This window comes from Mixophyes fleayi, chromosome 1 (genome assembly GCF_038048845.1).
Source record: "Mixophyes fleayi isolate aMixFle1 chromosome 1, aMixFle1.hap1, whole genome shotgun sequence".
Taxonomy (NCBI): domain Eukaryota; kingdom Metazoa; phylum Chordata; class Amphibia; order Anura; family Limnodynastidae; genus Mixophyes; species Mixophyes fleayi.
The window spans coordinates 318,428,129-318,442,199 of NC_134402.1; the positions used below are offsets into that span (position 1 = coordinate 318,428,129).

The following is a 14,071-nucleotide window of genomic DNA, read 5'->3' on the forward strand; positions in this document are numbered from 1 at the left end:
CCACCAGGGTTTAACCATCCCTTTTTTACCTCTGGATTAGATGCGGACTGATATTCCTTAGTGATATCACTTACCTCTGGGGCTTCCCTTCCTTTGCAGATATGCAAGATAATTACCACATACCAAATATGGGTCACTATCAATGGCTCCAACTGCATCACTTTATCAACTCTTAACAAGGGACGGGATTGCCTCCAACTATCCACACTGGCTTTGATTCTCTACTCTGGGCCTTCTATCCACAATATACCAACTCCTATTCTCCTCTAACTCCCCTCTCAAAGATGCCCATGAGCTAGATTGCGAGCTTAACATGGGAGATACCACTGAACTTGAGCTTTGGACAAACATTAGAATTAATTCATTTGATGCCAAGTCTTGTCACAGATTCATACATTTTTTCCTGATTCATCACCTCTCTGTTGGTGGGTGGCATTGCAGACAAGTAGGTACTTTTCTCCACATATTTTGGCCATGTCCAAAGATATCCCCGCTCTGGAAGGTGGTACGATGCCTTATTTCCAACATTACCAAGGTGTAGGTGCCCAGGTCATTTGCTTCTACCCACGTCCTATTCCGGATGCACCTAAACATACTCAGTGACTAATACGGCTCATTCTTAATACTGTAAGATGTCAGATTGTTACATGCTGGAAAAAGCCAGATTAACGCTTACTGATATTATAGAGAGAATTTGGTTAGTGTATAAAATGGAACATATATTCTGTATTATTTCCAACACCCAAGTTAAATTGTCCCCTGTTTGGTCCCGATGTCTTGACTACCACAACCAGTGCTCGGAGCCTAGGCCTCCCAAAGTGTACCCTTGAGTGTCTACAGCCATTCAATGCGTTTCTTTTCACTTTTTATTTTTTGCCTTTACACAGATTGACTTGTACTTATGTTAATTGTGGTTAACGCTCTGTAACTTATTTATCTGTATTGTGCCAATTGCACTGCATTCCCCTCTCCTTTTTCTCTTTTCTGTACCCACTTCCCTGATTTATGTGTTTAAAAAAAAAATAATAAACAGATCTTTAAAATGAAAAAGAGGCTCTCTGGTCTGATCATGTGACATGGTGGTTCCCAGTCACTGATAGATTGGGAGCTCACTGCGTGCTGAAGCGGTCACTGCCCATCGATGACTGGGAGCTTTTCCACTGTGGCTGGAGAACGGAAACAGGTGGCTACAAGCCCACCACATGGGTGAAGTATAGGCCCATAAGTCAAGCTGCTGGCAAGTGGCCCTCCTGCCTCATGGGCCCATGTTCACTGCACACCTGGCACACATGGTAGATGCACAAATGTTTATGTCTCACATTACCAGCAACTATTTAAAGCTGATAAATGTTGCTTATGTTCTACTTGTTGGATGTCCAGCTGAGAGTTTACTTGATGCTACATGTGTGACAATTGCAATTCATAGACAGACTTGCCAAAAAGGTGCAATTGAGTCAGTGGAGAGCTAGCAAATCCTAGCCCAGGAGGCAAAGACTCGACTGTTAGAAACACTTTAAAGGACAATAAAGCCCAGTGACCCAGCCCTAGGTAGCCCACTATGGGACCGGTCCGGGGGGTGGTTGCCCCCATGGCCCCCAACCCAGCCTGCTCCTGAATAGTGGTGACCTGATTAATGTTTACAAATATATTCTGAGCAGTTTTTTTCCACTCAGTACTGTACTGCTGAGAAGTACAACTGAATGTATTTGAATATGAATTGCTGCTTCTTGCGAAAAATTGTATCAATAGAGCAAATTAAGCAGTTGGGGTGATTGACCTTGGGAATTACTGTATTTGCCATGTATGGAGTCAGAAAGTAATTTTTCCCCCTTTGAGGTTACATTGGGGATTTTGTTCTGCCTTCCTCTGGATCAATACATGGGGAATTGATTAAAGGTTCAACCTCACTAACTATGAAACAATGGAATAAATGAGCCAATTGATATTAGCATGTGAATATTAATTATAGTATGTTTTCCCCACCAAAAATATGTAGTCACCCTTGAAATTACAGTGTTCTGGAATCCAAACCAAAGCACGTTCTTACAATGAAATATGTAGTAGCACTCAGTCTTGTTTTTCTCTCACTACACAGTTCTAAAAAATACTAAACAGGATAAATTTATTTTGTGTAACACACAGCTGATACTAAAATCGTGTTGTAATAGTAGATTAGTAATCATAACTTTAAGTTTGTTGTAACTTGAGAGCTTAATTTGTTTCAGGGGATCATGGGAAGTGTTTTGTTTTTTTTGGGGTTTTTTTATAACTTTTTATTAGAAACATCTTTTCCCATAGAAAATGCATTACAGAATCTCGAGAGATTAAACAGAAATAGATAACACGTTTACATACAACAGGTTCTCTCGCACTTGGGAGATAAATGTATATTTATCTATCTAATACTGCAAAGATGTTATTTTAACTTTTCAAGTTTGAAGGGTATAAAGGGGGGGGGGGGTATACAGGGACCAAAGGGAGGGATGGGGGGGAAATGATTCACGCATCCAGTAAAAGAACAAGTGTGCTTGCTTAGGAATATCTTTCTATGTCTAGATTCCACTAGAACTGGAGTGGAGATTGATTGTGATGTATGGCCCAAGGGGTCCAAATTTTGTAGAAGGAGACGGAATGGGAAGTGTTTTTTTATATTTGTAAATGTGCGTTTTCCATCTGGTATTTTGTACATAAGGATATAGTGATCACAATTCAATAAACAGAATATTGTGTCCAGATGACTGCTATTATTAGAATAAATAGTATTTTTTTCCCAGCTGAAAGAGCGCCACGCCCATTATTACAACAATATAAATTCAACAACATGATTTGCTGGGCACAGCACACCACCCTGTGGTCTATTCTAATACTATTAGTATTCACAATGGAAAGTATGTGTTTCTTCCTTTATAAAAGATTATATGGACTCATTCTCACATGTATAAAAATACAGGAGTGTATTGTACCAATAGACTTCTATTATCCCCAAGGCAAAGAGTGCAAAAAGTCTTCTAAAAGTCTATCTATTAGACTGAACCTAATCAGATCTGGGAGTAAATTTATCAAGCTGCGGGTTTAAAAAAGTGGAGATGTTGCCTATCGCAACCAATTAGATTCAAGTTATCATTTATTTAGTACCTTCTACAAAATGACAGCTAGAATCTGATTGGTTGCTATAGGAAACATTTTCACTTTTTCAAACCCGCAGCTTGATAAATATACCCCCTGGAGTTGCTATAAAACAATATACATTTCTAGTCTCCAATATAAAGGATTTTGATAAATATCAGCTATGTGACGAAAATGTCCATCAAAAAAATGTTTGTAGATGAAATTTTTATTAAATACTGTTAATTTCCTCTAAATAATACCATACTTGCCTACTTTTTAAATCTGTACTCCGGGAGATCGGAGTACAAATCATGTGACAGAGAGTAGGAGGGGGTGTGATGACATCATTAAGTCACCATAGCCCCGCCCCTACAATAAAATACAATTATTATTCACGGTATTGACAGTGGGGGGGGGGGCTTAATGAAGCAATTAAGCCCCGCCCCGCTATTCAATGTCGTGAATTTCGGCAAATTACAGGGTTCCGGAGGTTTGCCTACTCTTTCGGGACTCCGGTGAGGACTCCCCGAAATTCCGAAGCCTTACGGAAATTCCGTGAGAGTAGGCAAATATGAATAATACTCATCACCTACAAACAGTGAAGGCAGCCATTTTGTGGGTTGAACCAATATTCATGAGATTTCAGCCTCTAATGATGCTTCAGTGATGTCACTAATTCCAAGTGACTAGCTAGGCTGAATACACAGTAGAACCAGTCTGAAACATGGCTTTATATATAAGTCTACTTTAATGGTCCGCTACATTACAATTAGAGCTGTTCACTGACCCCTGTGTTTTCGTTTTGGTTTTGTTTTATGTTTTTTGCAAAACCGCCCTGGCGTGTTTTGGTTTTGGTTTTGGATCCCTATGTTTTTCTAAAATCCCTATTTTTTTCTAAAATCACATCATTTGGCTCTTTTTTTGTTCCTACATTATTATTAACATCATTAACATTAACTTCCAGTCAATTTTTGTCAAGTGACAAGAACACTGCTACCCCTCCTGTTTCTGTATGAGCAATGGCACTGAGCAATGGCACTGGAGAACAGGGCCGGACTGGCCATCTGGCACTTCTGGCATTTGCCAGAAGGGCCGATGGTCAGTTGGGCCGGTCCGGTCCCCTGCGCAGCGATCATGTGAGTATTTGTATACTCACATGATCACGTCCAGGGCAGTCCGTTTAGTACAGCTTGTCACTGACAGGCTTCCTGCTGGCTGGCTCCTCCCCAGGAACCAGCCCCCAGATGAAATGTGCCGCGCGCATCGCTGCAAATGTCCTGGCCGGGTCCTGCAGCTGTCTGAGGAGCGGACAGCAGAAGAAAGCAGAAAAAGGCAGAAGACAGCGGAAACGAGTAGAGACATGAAGGTGAGTACACTAAAGGGGGGGGGGAGGAGGATTGTACATAAAAAACGGGGAGAGAGGGAGGATGTCACATAGAAAACGGGGAGAAGTGAAAGGATGCCACTGGGGGGGGGAATAAGAGACATGGCAGTATGCCACTCGGGGGGGGGGGGGGAATAATAAACAGTATGCCACTTGGGGGGGGGGATAAAAGACATGACAGTATGCCACTCGGGGGGGGGGGCGGGCGGAGTAAGAAACGGCATGCCACTCAGGGGGGGGGAATAATAAACAGTATGACACTTGGGGGAGGGGGATAAAAGACATGACAGGATGCCACTCGGGGGGGAGGATGGGGGAATAAGAGACAGGATGCCACTCGGGGGGGGGGGGGGTGGGAATAAGAGACAGGATGCCACTCGGGGGGGGGGTGGGAATAAGAGACAGGATGCCACTCGGGGGGGGGGGGGGAATAAGAGACAGGATGCCACTCGGGGGGGGGGGAATAAGAGACAGGATGCCACTCGGGGGGAGGGGGGGGGTGGGAATAAGAGACAGGATGCCACTCGGGGGGGGGGGGGAATAAGAGACAGGATGCCACTCGGGGGGGGGGGGAAATAAGAGACAGGATGCCACTCGGGGTTGGGGGGGTATAAGAGACAGGATACCACCCAGGAGATGGGGGGGGGGAATTAGAGACAGGATGCCACTCAGGGGGGGAGAAGAGCCAGAATGCCACACGGGATTTGGGGGCACTACTGTATGGCATAATATGATTTGGGTGCACTATTGTGGCATAATATCAACTGGGGGCAGTATTGTGGTATAATATCATTTGGGCGTACTATTGTACGAACTGGGGCACTATTGTGGCATAATATGATTTGGGGGCTATTAATTGAAAGTGGGGCTGTTTGGGAAAAAATAACGTCTATTTATTAAATGTGAATAGGAATTATTTAATGGCAGTGATGGTTGTGGGAAATAGGTATATTTCTTAAACGTAAATGCGATTTAATTTATTGTTGGGGTTGTTTGGAGGGAGGTATATAGGTTTATTAAACGTGAATACTAGTATTTTAATGTTTAGACTGGAGGGAGGCCTAATTATAAAACGTGGATTGCATTGATTAAAAACCGGGGGGTAAATGTATCATACCCCAGTTTTCTCAACTCGCGGGAGATCGGCGTCTTCACAGCTTAAATTTAACCTCCCTTTACAAGGCAGCGCCGCTTTAAATTTAAGCTGAGAAGACGCCGATCGCCCGCGAGTTGAGAAAACCGGGGTATGATACATTTACCCCCAGGGCTGGTTGGAGGTTTCTAAATTACATGTACCCATTTTTTTTTTTTCAAAATAGGGCCTCCAGCATTCGAGGATCCAGACAAGCAGCTACTAAAGACACCAGCAGCCACAGGTGGTGAAAGTGACAAGAACACTGGTGGGGAATTCCCGAATTTTGGTGACTGTCTCGTTTAGTGAGATTTGGCCCGACTACAAGGACAGTTGGGAGGTAAGTCCCACTTCACACTGTACTGCTTGTGAAGGCAGAGCTGCGTGCAACTAACAGTATTGCACACAGTATTGCCTGTGTATTTGTCTAATATGATAACCATGTAGCAACCAATCAGATTCTAGTTATCATTTTGTAGAAGGTACTAAATAAATGAAAGCTAGAATCTGATTGGTTGCTATAGGCAACATCCCCACTTTTTCAAACCCGCAGCTTAGTAAATCTAGCCCTAAATCTCACAAGATGTGGTAATCTTGTGAGACTAAGAGCTTCCCTGCTCACTCTATAGGAAGTTCCCACCCTGATGGATGTCAGCAGCACCAGAAGCATAGATAAGTACAGTGGGCTGGGGGTGTCATAATGTGCCTGGGGGGGAATGGCGTGATGTGGATGGGAGGGCGTGATAAATGTAATGTTTTATTATAATGTATGTATCAATGCCCCATGTTGGCCACACCCACAACACAATGTGACCACACCCTTTTCGGTGCCGCTGCTGTACGGCGGCGCACAATTTCTTTCCTACTGGGCCTCAGGTGGGCCTGTGTAATTTAAATGCCAGGGCTGATTTTTAGTCCCAGTCCGGCCCTGCTGGAGAATGAAGAGTGACAAGAACACTGCTGCCCCTGTTTCTGTGTGAGCAATGGCGCTGGATCTCCTGGGGAGGTACTTATGTAATCCAAAACCTGCGAGATCCGACAACGCAATGATGATGTTTTGCTTCGATTCAGATCCAAGGACCCACAAAAGTACTGAGCCGGCTCGCGAGCCTACTCGGATCCCCTAAGTTCGGGTGGGTTCAGTTTTCAGAAAACCGAGCCCGAGCATCTCTAATTACAATATTGAAATTGGTATGTGATACAAAAAGCTGAGGATGGAGTAATTTCAGCTGTGATATCACTGCCCTCCAGTTATAAATCCACGAAACCACGCTGCACATTTATGATAAGCAAGTATGTCATGTTATCAGTCACTCTGTGTCAGCTCTGCTAGAGAACAAACTCCCTTCTAACATGGAACCTGAAAAATGTTATTTCATTATAAATACTCTAATTATATCATGTATATTTTTCAGCTCATCAATACACAGCCTTTGATATATATTAAATTCAAATGGTAGTTTATTTTTTCTTTAATGTGCAGGATGTTTTATATCAAAGAGGACTCTGAAATGCAAGAGATATTTATTACAAAAAAAACACTTTTAAAACTATCAATATGCATTCTGGTATACATAGTATAAAATGCAGATTACATATAATAAGCTAATGTAACGGATGCCATTGAGAGAGATAAAATGGATACCATTGAGAGACAAGCTCAAACACGCAGCTAGATAATGACATGTTGTCCCTCTGCAGTGATGACTTTTACTGCATCTTTGATTACATATGAAGTAAAATATTTCACTTATATAAACTGCAACGTTTGTAATTCAAGTTTCTGGGCATTGCTTTTTCCTCCACTTTAATCTGTGATTATATTTTTATGTAACCTATTCCATACTTATCGCAGACATGTACATTTTCACAGAGAGGATTTCACTTTTCTTTGTCTTTTACCAAACTACACTGGAAAGCATTTCTGAAAGATGTAGCACAGGAAAAGGTGCTATAGTTCGTGGAAATCAGATTCTGATATTTCTCTAATTCTGTTTAGAAAATGAAAACTATTGTCTTATATAGAGATAGCATGATTTTTCTGTGCCCCAGTCTTCATAAATAGCCCTTGACCATTGCTGGAGGATAGACGTGTTTTGTCTCAGACTGACAGATTTAGTGGGATCATTTGCTGACCAGGAAGTACTTTTTAATAATAAATAAACTATACCATGCAATGAAAAGAAAAAATATCTTAATTTCTTAAAATAACATCTCAACATTCAAGGGCTATTCATGTGGCTCAAGTTTCCAATTTTGAAATGCAGCAATTTACCAAAACCTACATTACTTTGTTAAGCTGTGTCAGCATATAAGATTTCCATTAAATTGTGTTGTCATTTCATTTTCCATTTTATTCAAGGTTTTGCATTTTTGCCCTCATTTTGCCCAATGTCATTGTATTATGTTGTTTGTGTTCATGCCAGGTCTCCACAACGCCTGCTGTTAGACCTCCTGTGCTCTGAGCGGAGCTACGTGCAGTCTCTGCGCCGGTCCCTAGAAGTCAGAGGGTCGTGTCCAGCTGGCCTGGCACTAAGAGGGAACCTGGAGCAGCTCCTCAACTTCCACACTTACTTCCTGAGAGATCTGCAGAACTGTGTGTCTCATCCCCTGAACGTCTCCTACTGCTTCATGCAACATGTGAGGCCATGCTGCCTTTGAGGCTTGTATATCTTTACCTCACACACAGACAGGGGCTGGCTAGGCTGGGCCCCATAGTGGGCTACCTTGGGCTGAGTCACTGGGCTACCTGCATTTATTTTCTTTAAAATATACCTAATAGGCTGCTGAGTCGAGTCTTGTTCCCCCAGGCTAGATTTGAGATCACCCAGTTTTATGCTATCAATTATCTTTTCAATTTTGCAACATGACACTTTTACCAGTAGTTGTAAAAATGATGAAGTCACTTCTGCTGTCTCATTTATTTTTCTAGGAGGAACAGTTGCGGTTATACTCCCTGTATGTGAAAAACAAGCAGAAGGTAGAGCTATTCCTTCCATCCCCCAGTGGGAGTTTAAAGGTGAGTAATGTGGAAAGTTAGTCATGGCTTAGGATTAGCCTCTTTCCCTGTCACTCACTGTTTCCTGCACGGCTTCTTAACCTCTGTCTTTTGTTCAGGATCCAGGATATCTATGAATCAGCTTTTTCAAACCTGTGGTTCACAGATCTCTCTTTGTTTGAAAGGCTAAAATACAACATCGGGTAGCACTTCTTTACTGGAAACGAGATAAATCTATGGAATTCCCTGTCTGGAATTAAAGTAACATAAAAATGATATGGGTCATTGCAAGTAAACCCAATATTGGCCATTAATATGGTATAACAGACTGCGAATAAACATAACTAAATTATTTACCTGATATAACTGAGGTGGTTAAATTATATCTGTCCATCTGGTGACCTTTCTCTTATGTCTTTTGAATATGACTAAGGTTGAATTCACCTTCATTGGACTTTATTGATTTAACTTAAAATAGACCCTAAGACCTATTTTCATGTACAAATTTCCAATCTTACAGTACTGGCAGTGTGTGAGGCCCCCAAAACAAATTGAATATCTGATTATAATTATTTCACATCATACGGTGTCATTACCATACATGCTATAAAATGACTACTATTGGCCTGTGTGTTCGGACCTAGCATGTTCCAGAAGTGATTAAAACAAAGAAACCCTTCTCAAGTGCCCTTTGATAATCAGCCCACTCCCTATTTGATGGTTCCACCAGACCCAATATATAGAGAAATGGATAAATAAAGAAAATGGGTAACGCAGACGATACCGGTCTATTAGTCCTTCATTAGATGGTCTTCTGTGGTGAGAAGAGCTCAGGCTTTCTCATATAAGATTTTTTATCAGGATCTATATAAAAAAGGAAAAACAGCTCTACATAGTGTATTACCATTTATTGACAAATGTTAAATGGGATAAAAAAAAAAAAAACACTTACACAAGACACAAACAAATTGATATAAAAATATCTCACTTCACATTTGCTTCCTATCAAATCCAAATGGTATAACAGCATGACAAGAAAAATGCCGGGTATGCTGCACAGTTCTTGTAGGATCCGTCGGTAGTACAAGCACAAAATCCTCTATTTTATCACAAATATGGTGGTAAATACCAATCTGGTGAAAATTCTTTTATTTGTTTTCCTGAAAATACTACACTACATATTGTGTATGATTTTTGTCTGGGTGAGATATAAATGAGTGCTCCAGTACACCTCAGAAGATTCATAGTTACTATTACAAGTCTTCTGAAAGGATTTTCCTATTTTCAAGAATCTTTTGAACGCCTGTATTCTCCATTATTTTATTTATTCATGTTCCAGAAGTGATATGGTCACTTGGCCATAGAGCCTTGGTCCATGCAATTGGAAAATACTGGACTGTGATCCCGTTGCCAGGCAAAGCTACAGGATTAGCCAACTTCACTTTGTTACATACATTCTGTATTAAAAGGACTTTCCTATTTCCGTCTGACACCTTCTATACAGCAGGTGACACTTAGCTGTACACAGGAGTCCCTTTGAGCTACCTGGAAAGCAGATAAATGAAATGTGTAGAGTTACAATACTTCACGGTTACAGACTTACATGTGTTTGCTCTTTCCCAGCTCTGCGACTGATCTCCTCTAACAGCAGTCGTTACATAAAGCACTAATGAGCAAAGCACAGCCGTCGTACTAGAGGGATAGAAATGAGTATCTCACCCAGTCTTCCAATCATTCCTAAGCTCCAGGCCCAGAAAACAGCATTTACTAAACCCTTAGATATACATCAATCAGTCACAACATTAATACCACCATTCACAATATACACCGATCAATCACAACATTAACCACCTGCCTTATATTATAAGGCACCAAAACAGCTCTGACCCATCAAGGCGTGAACTTCACCTCTGAAGGTGTCCTGTGGTATCTGGCACCAAGACGTTAGCAGGAGATTCTTTAAGTTCTGTAAGTTGCGAGGTTGGACCTTCATTGCTCTGATTTGTTCTTACAGTACATCCCACAAATGCTCGATCTGATCGAGATCTGGGGAATTTAGAGGCCAAGTCAATACTTTGAACTCTTTGACATGTTCCTCAAACCATTCCTGAACAATTTTTGCAGAGTGGCAGGGTGCAATTATTCTGCTGAAAGAGGCTACTGCCATCAGGGAATACCATTGCCATTAAGTGGTGTATTTGGTCTACAACAATGTTTAGGTAGGTGGTACCTGTCAAAGTAACATCCACATGAATGCCAGGACCCAAGGTTTCCCAGCAGAACATCGGCCAGAGCATCACACTGCCTCCACTGGCTTGCCTTTTTCCCATAGTGCACCTTAGTCCAGGTAAACGACGCACACGCACCCGGCTGTCCACATGATATAAAAGAAAATGTGATTCATCAGACCAGGCCACCTTATTCCATTGCTCCGTGGTCCAGTTCTAGCGCTCACTTGTCCATTGTAAGCGCTTTCGACGATGGACAGGGGTCAGCTTAGGCACTCTGAATGGTCTGCAGCTATTCAGCCCCATAAGCAGTAAGCTGTGATGCACTGTGTGTTCTGACACCTTTCTATCATAGCCAGGGAGCACCCCACAAGACCTGGAGATGCTCTGACCCAGTCGTCTAGCCATCACAATATGGCCCTTGTCAAAGTCGCTCAGATCCTTACACTTGCCTATTTTCCCTGCTTCCAACACATCAACTTCAAGAACTAACTGTTCACTTGCTGCCTAATATATTCTACCCCTTGACACCAGGGGTGTGGAGTCTATTGGCAGACTAGTCTACGCTGGGGACCATTTAAAGGTGTGCTGTCCCATTGTATCGCCGAGTTGGCATTTGTACACTATTGCCCACTCCTTGCTCCTACCTTATAATGTCACCACACTACAATAATTGCATGACTGTGTGCAGGAGACTTGTGCCACTCCCTCTCCTCCCCCTAGGATAGAGCTGCCTGAAATTAGATTTTTACCTCCTCTCATGGGAGGAACAGCCATGTCTGGATAATCAGAATACATAAAAGTTGATGCTTTGCTTTACCTGTGATTTGTGGTCTAGAACTGGGATTCTGAAGATGTGTTATGTGAACCACAAGGGTACTACACAGATGTAGGGGGAATTTCATATGTTATGTTTAATTCATAATAACAGTTTAGTGTACTCGGGTATTTTTAAACATTTAACCCTTTTGCCACTTTTTTGGACTGATCACATTCCAACATCAATATCAGTAATTTGTACCCACACAAACTATACCTTGTTTTTTCCAGAATATTTTGAATTATCAGAAAATACTATTAGTTTGCTTATTTCTCCTGTCACTGCAAAAGAAATCTATGCAAAATGGCCAAAAAAGTGTTTTCTTAAATGAAATTGCAAGAGAGTGCATTAAAAGCAAATGTGTGTATTTGTTTTCTAAACAACACCAACAAATTATATGTGGTTCTTGCTTTGGCACCAGTCCACCTTTCCGAAACAGCAAAAGGCAGGATTCTACGCATAGTTATTCCTAATAAAATCTGCACTTGAAAATGATAACGCATTTTTTAGTTGCTAGTTTGCACAGTCTTGAATGAATTGCATAAATTGTGTAAGAATAATATGGATAGCCAAACAAGGCATACCTTTATGATGCATCAAATGAGAGTACCCCTGAGTGTATTGAAGCCAGGATGAGGGAGATGTGGGCATGATTGTTATTGTCTGGTGATCACATGTGATAACATATGATCACTAAACAGTAACTACTAAGGAGCCATATCATTTGAAAGAGGGGACTCCACTCTTTCAAATAAGGGAGCCCCTAATTTTTTTTGAAGCTAGGATGGGGGAGATCTGTGCCCTGCTGTTCCATCCCTGGTCTTGTTAATTATTTCTGTAGTGTAGGGTATTATCATATGTCAAACAAGGGTGCCCTGGGCCCTGAGTTTCTAGGTTGCAAGGATAGAGGAGATAGAGCACTTTTAATGCCCTCTCCCCATTCCCTGGTTCTTTAGTATTTTTCTGTAGGTGGGGCTTAATGGCCACATCACTGTGATGTCATTAAGCTCCTCCACCAACAGCAAATAGCTTATTTGAACCCCTGTACTATGGCCGAGTCCCACTCGTCTTTAGCACTGAAGGTGTTAAAGGTAGGGGATGTTTGATCAAAATTTACACCCAGTAGGGTATAAAAGTACATACATTGGGGAGAACAACCATTTACCATTATACAGTGCTACACAATGAAAACAAAGTTCAGAAACCCTGTTGTAGTGTCAAGGCCCAGCATTCATTGGCTACCTATTTCTGCCCAGCTCCCCATTTTATTTAATAAAATACCCTTACCAGGGGGCTAACATTGGGCAGTTGTACTGATACATTGTAGCACACTGCAGCTAATGTGAACTAAAGACCTCAGTACTTAATAGTGAACAGTAGGGAATTTATTATTTTTGCTTAATTAATTTTTTGGATAACTGAAAATACTGAACTTTCAACATGAGTTAAGATTTATTTAACTTTAAAAATGTTTTATTTTTTTGCAATTAGTATATACACATAATAAACACAATTTAGGCATATACGTCAGTTTAAATTCTTTATCATCATTTTCTGACTTAACTATAATCTATAACTATTAACCATTTCTCCAGCAGGGCAGGAGGAAGGACCAGAAGGAAGAGGATGAATCATGGGGTATTCTGCAGAGACCACTGGAGCAGTTGGACCAGTACCAGCGCTTTCTAGGAGACATGATGCAGGAATGTGACCAGGATACTGAACAAGAGCGCCAGTCTCTACAGGCTGCCCGCGAACTTGTTGGCTCCTTGGTGCATCATGGGAAAAATATGCTAGCTGCTGAAGCCATTCGTGGATTTGAGGTAAAAACATAGCAGAATCAATCTTAGTTCAGTCCTTAAAATGGCAAATATAAGGGGATTGCCTTGATCACCTATTGTTTGTTGCAGTCCTACAAAATTTACTGGTAATAAAGTTACATTAATGGGCCAAATGTTATCTTAAATGTAAGTTGTGTCAAATGAAATGTGTACTGAAGTGAGAAATTTGCTGTTAAATTGGATTTTTTTTGATATTTAGACGTTATCTCTGCTTTATATATGGCATTTTTCAGAGATGCTTGCAACTAAAATGAGAAAGTAGTGCTTAAACACTACTTATTTATCTACTTACCTACATAATTGCATTGTATACAGTTGTGAATTGCTGATGATAACTGCAAGAGCAGTTTATGCACATATGTTGCACCAGTTATATAGGCCTCCACATTTCTGTATCAAAATATGATACCACATACACTGCAATGAATATCATCAGTCTACCCATTGTTTAGGCATATCTGATCCAAGTGGATTTGCGTTTGATTGGGTAGGACGAATCCACACCCTGTACAATGATTGGACAATTTCATTTTAATTTAAAGGAAAATACTGTACCATTC

At 41.2% G+C, this 14,071-nt stretch overlaps 1 protein-coding gene across 4 annotated transcripts in view; it reads left to right on the forward strand.

Moving 5' to 3' along the window:
• ARHGEF40 (Rho guanine nucleotide exchange factor 40) overlaps positions 1-14,071 on the forward strand; it is a 47,973-nt gene that overhangs the window by 22,463 nt on the left and 11,439 nt on the right. For 2 of the 4 annotated variants that reach the window (XM_075212819.1, XM_075212834.1), the window contains exons 14-16: positions 8,051-8,264; positions 8,557-8,643; positions 13,266-13,493. In XM_075212819.1, coding sequence (XP_075068920.1) covers positions 8,051-8,264; positions 8,557-8,643; positions 13,266-13,493 — 529 coding nt within the window. The remainder of the gene's footprint in view (positions 1-8,050; positions 8,265-8,556; positions 8,644-13,265; positions 13,494-14,071) is intronic. The other 2 variants (XM_075212826.1, XM_075212843.1) reach the window with 1 other exon arrangement.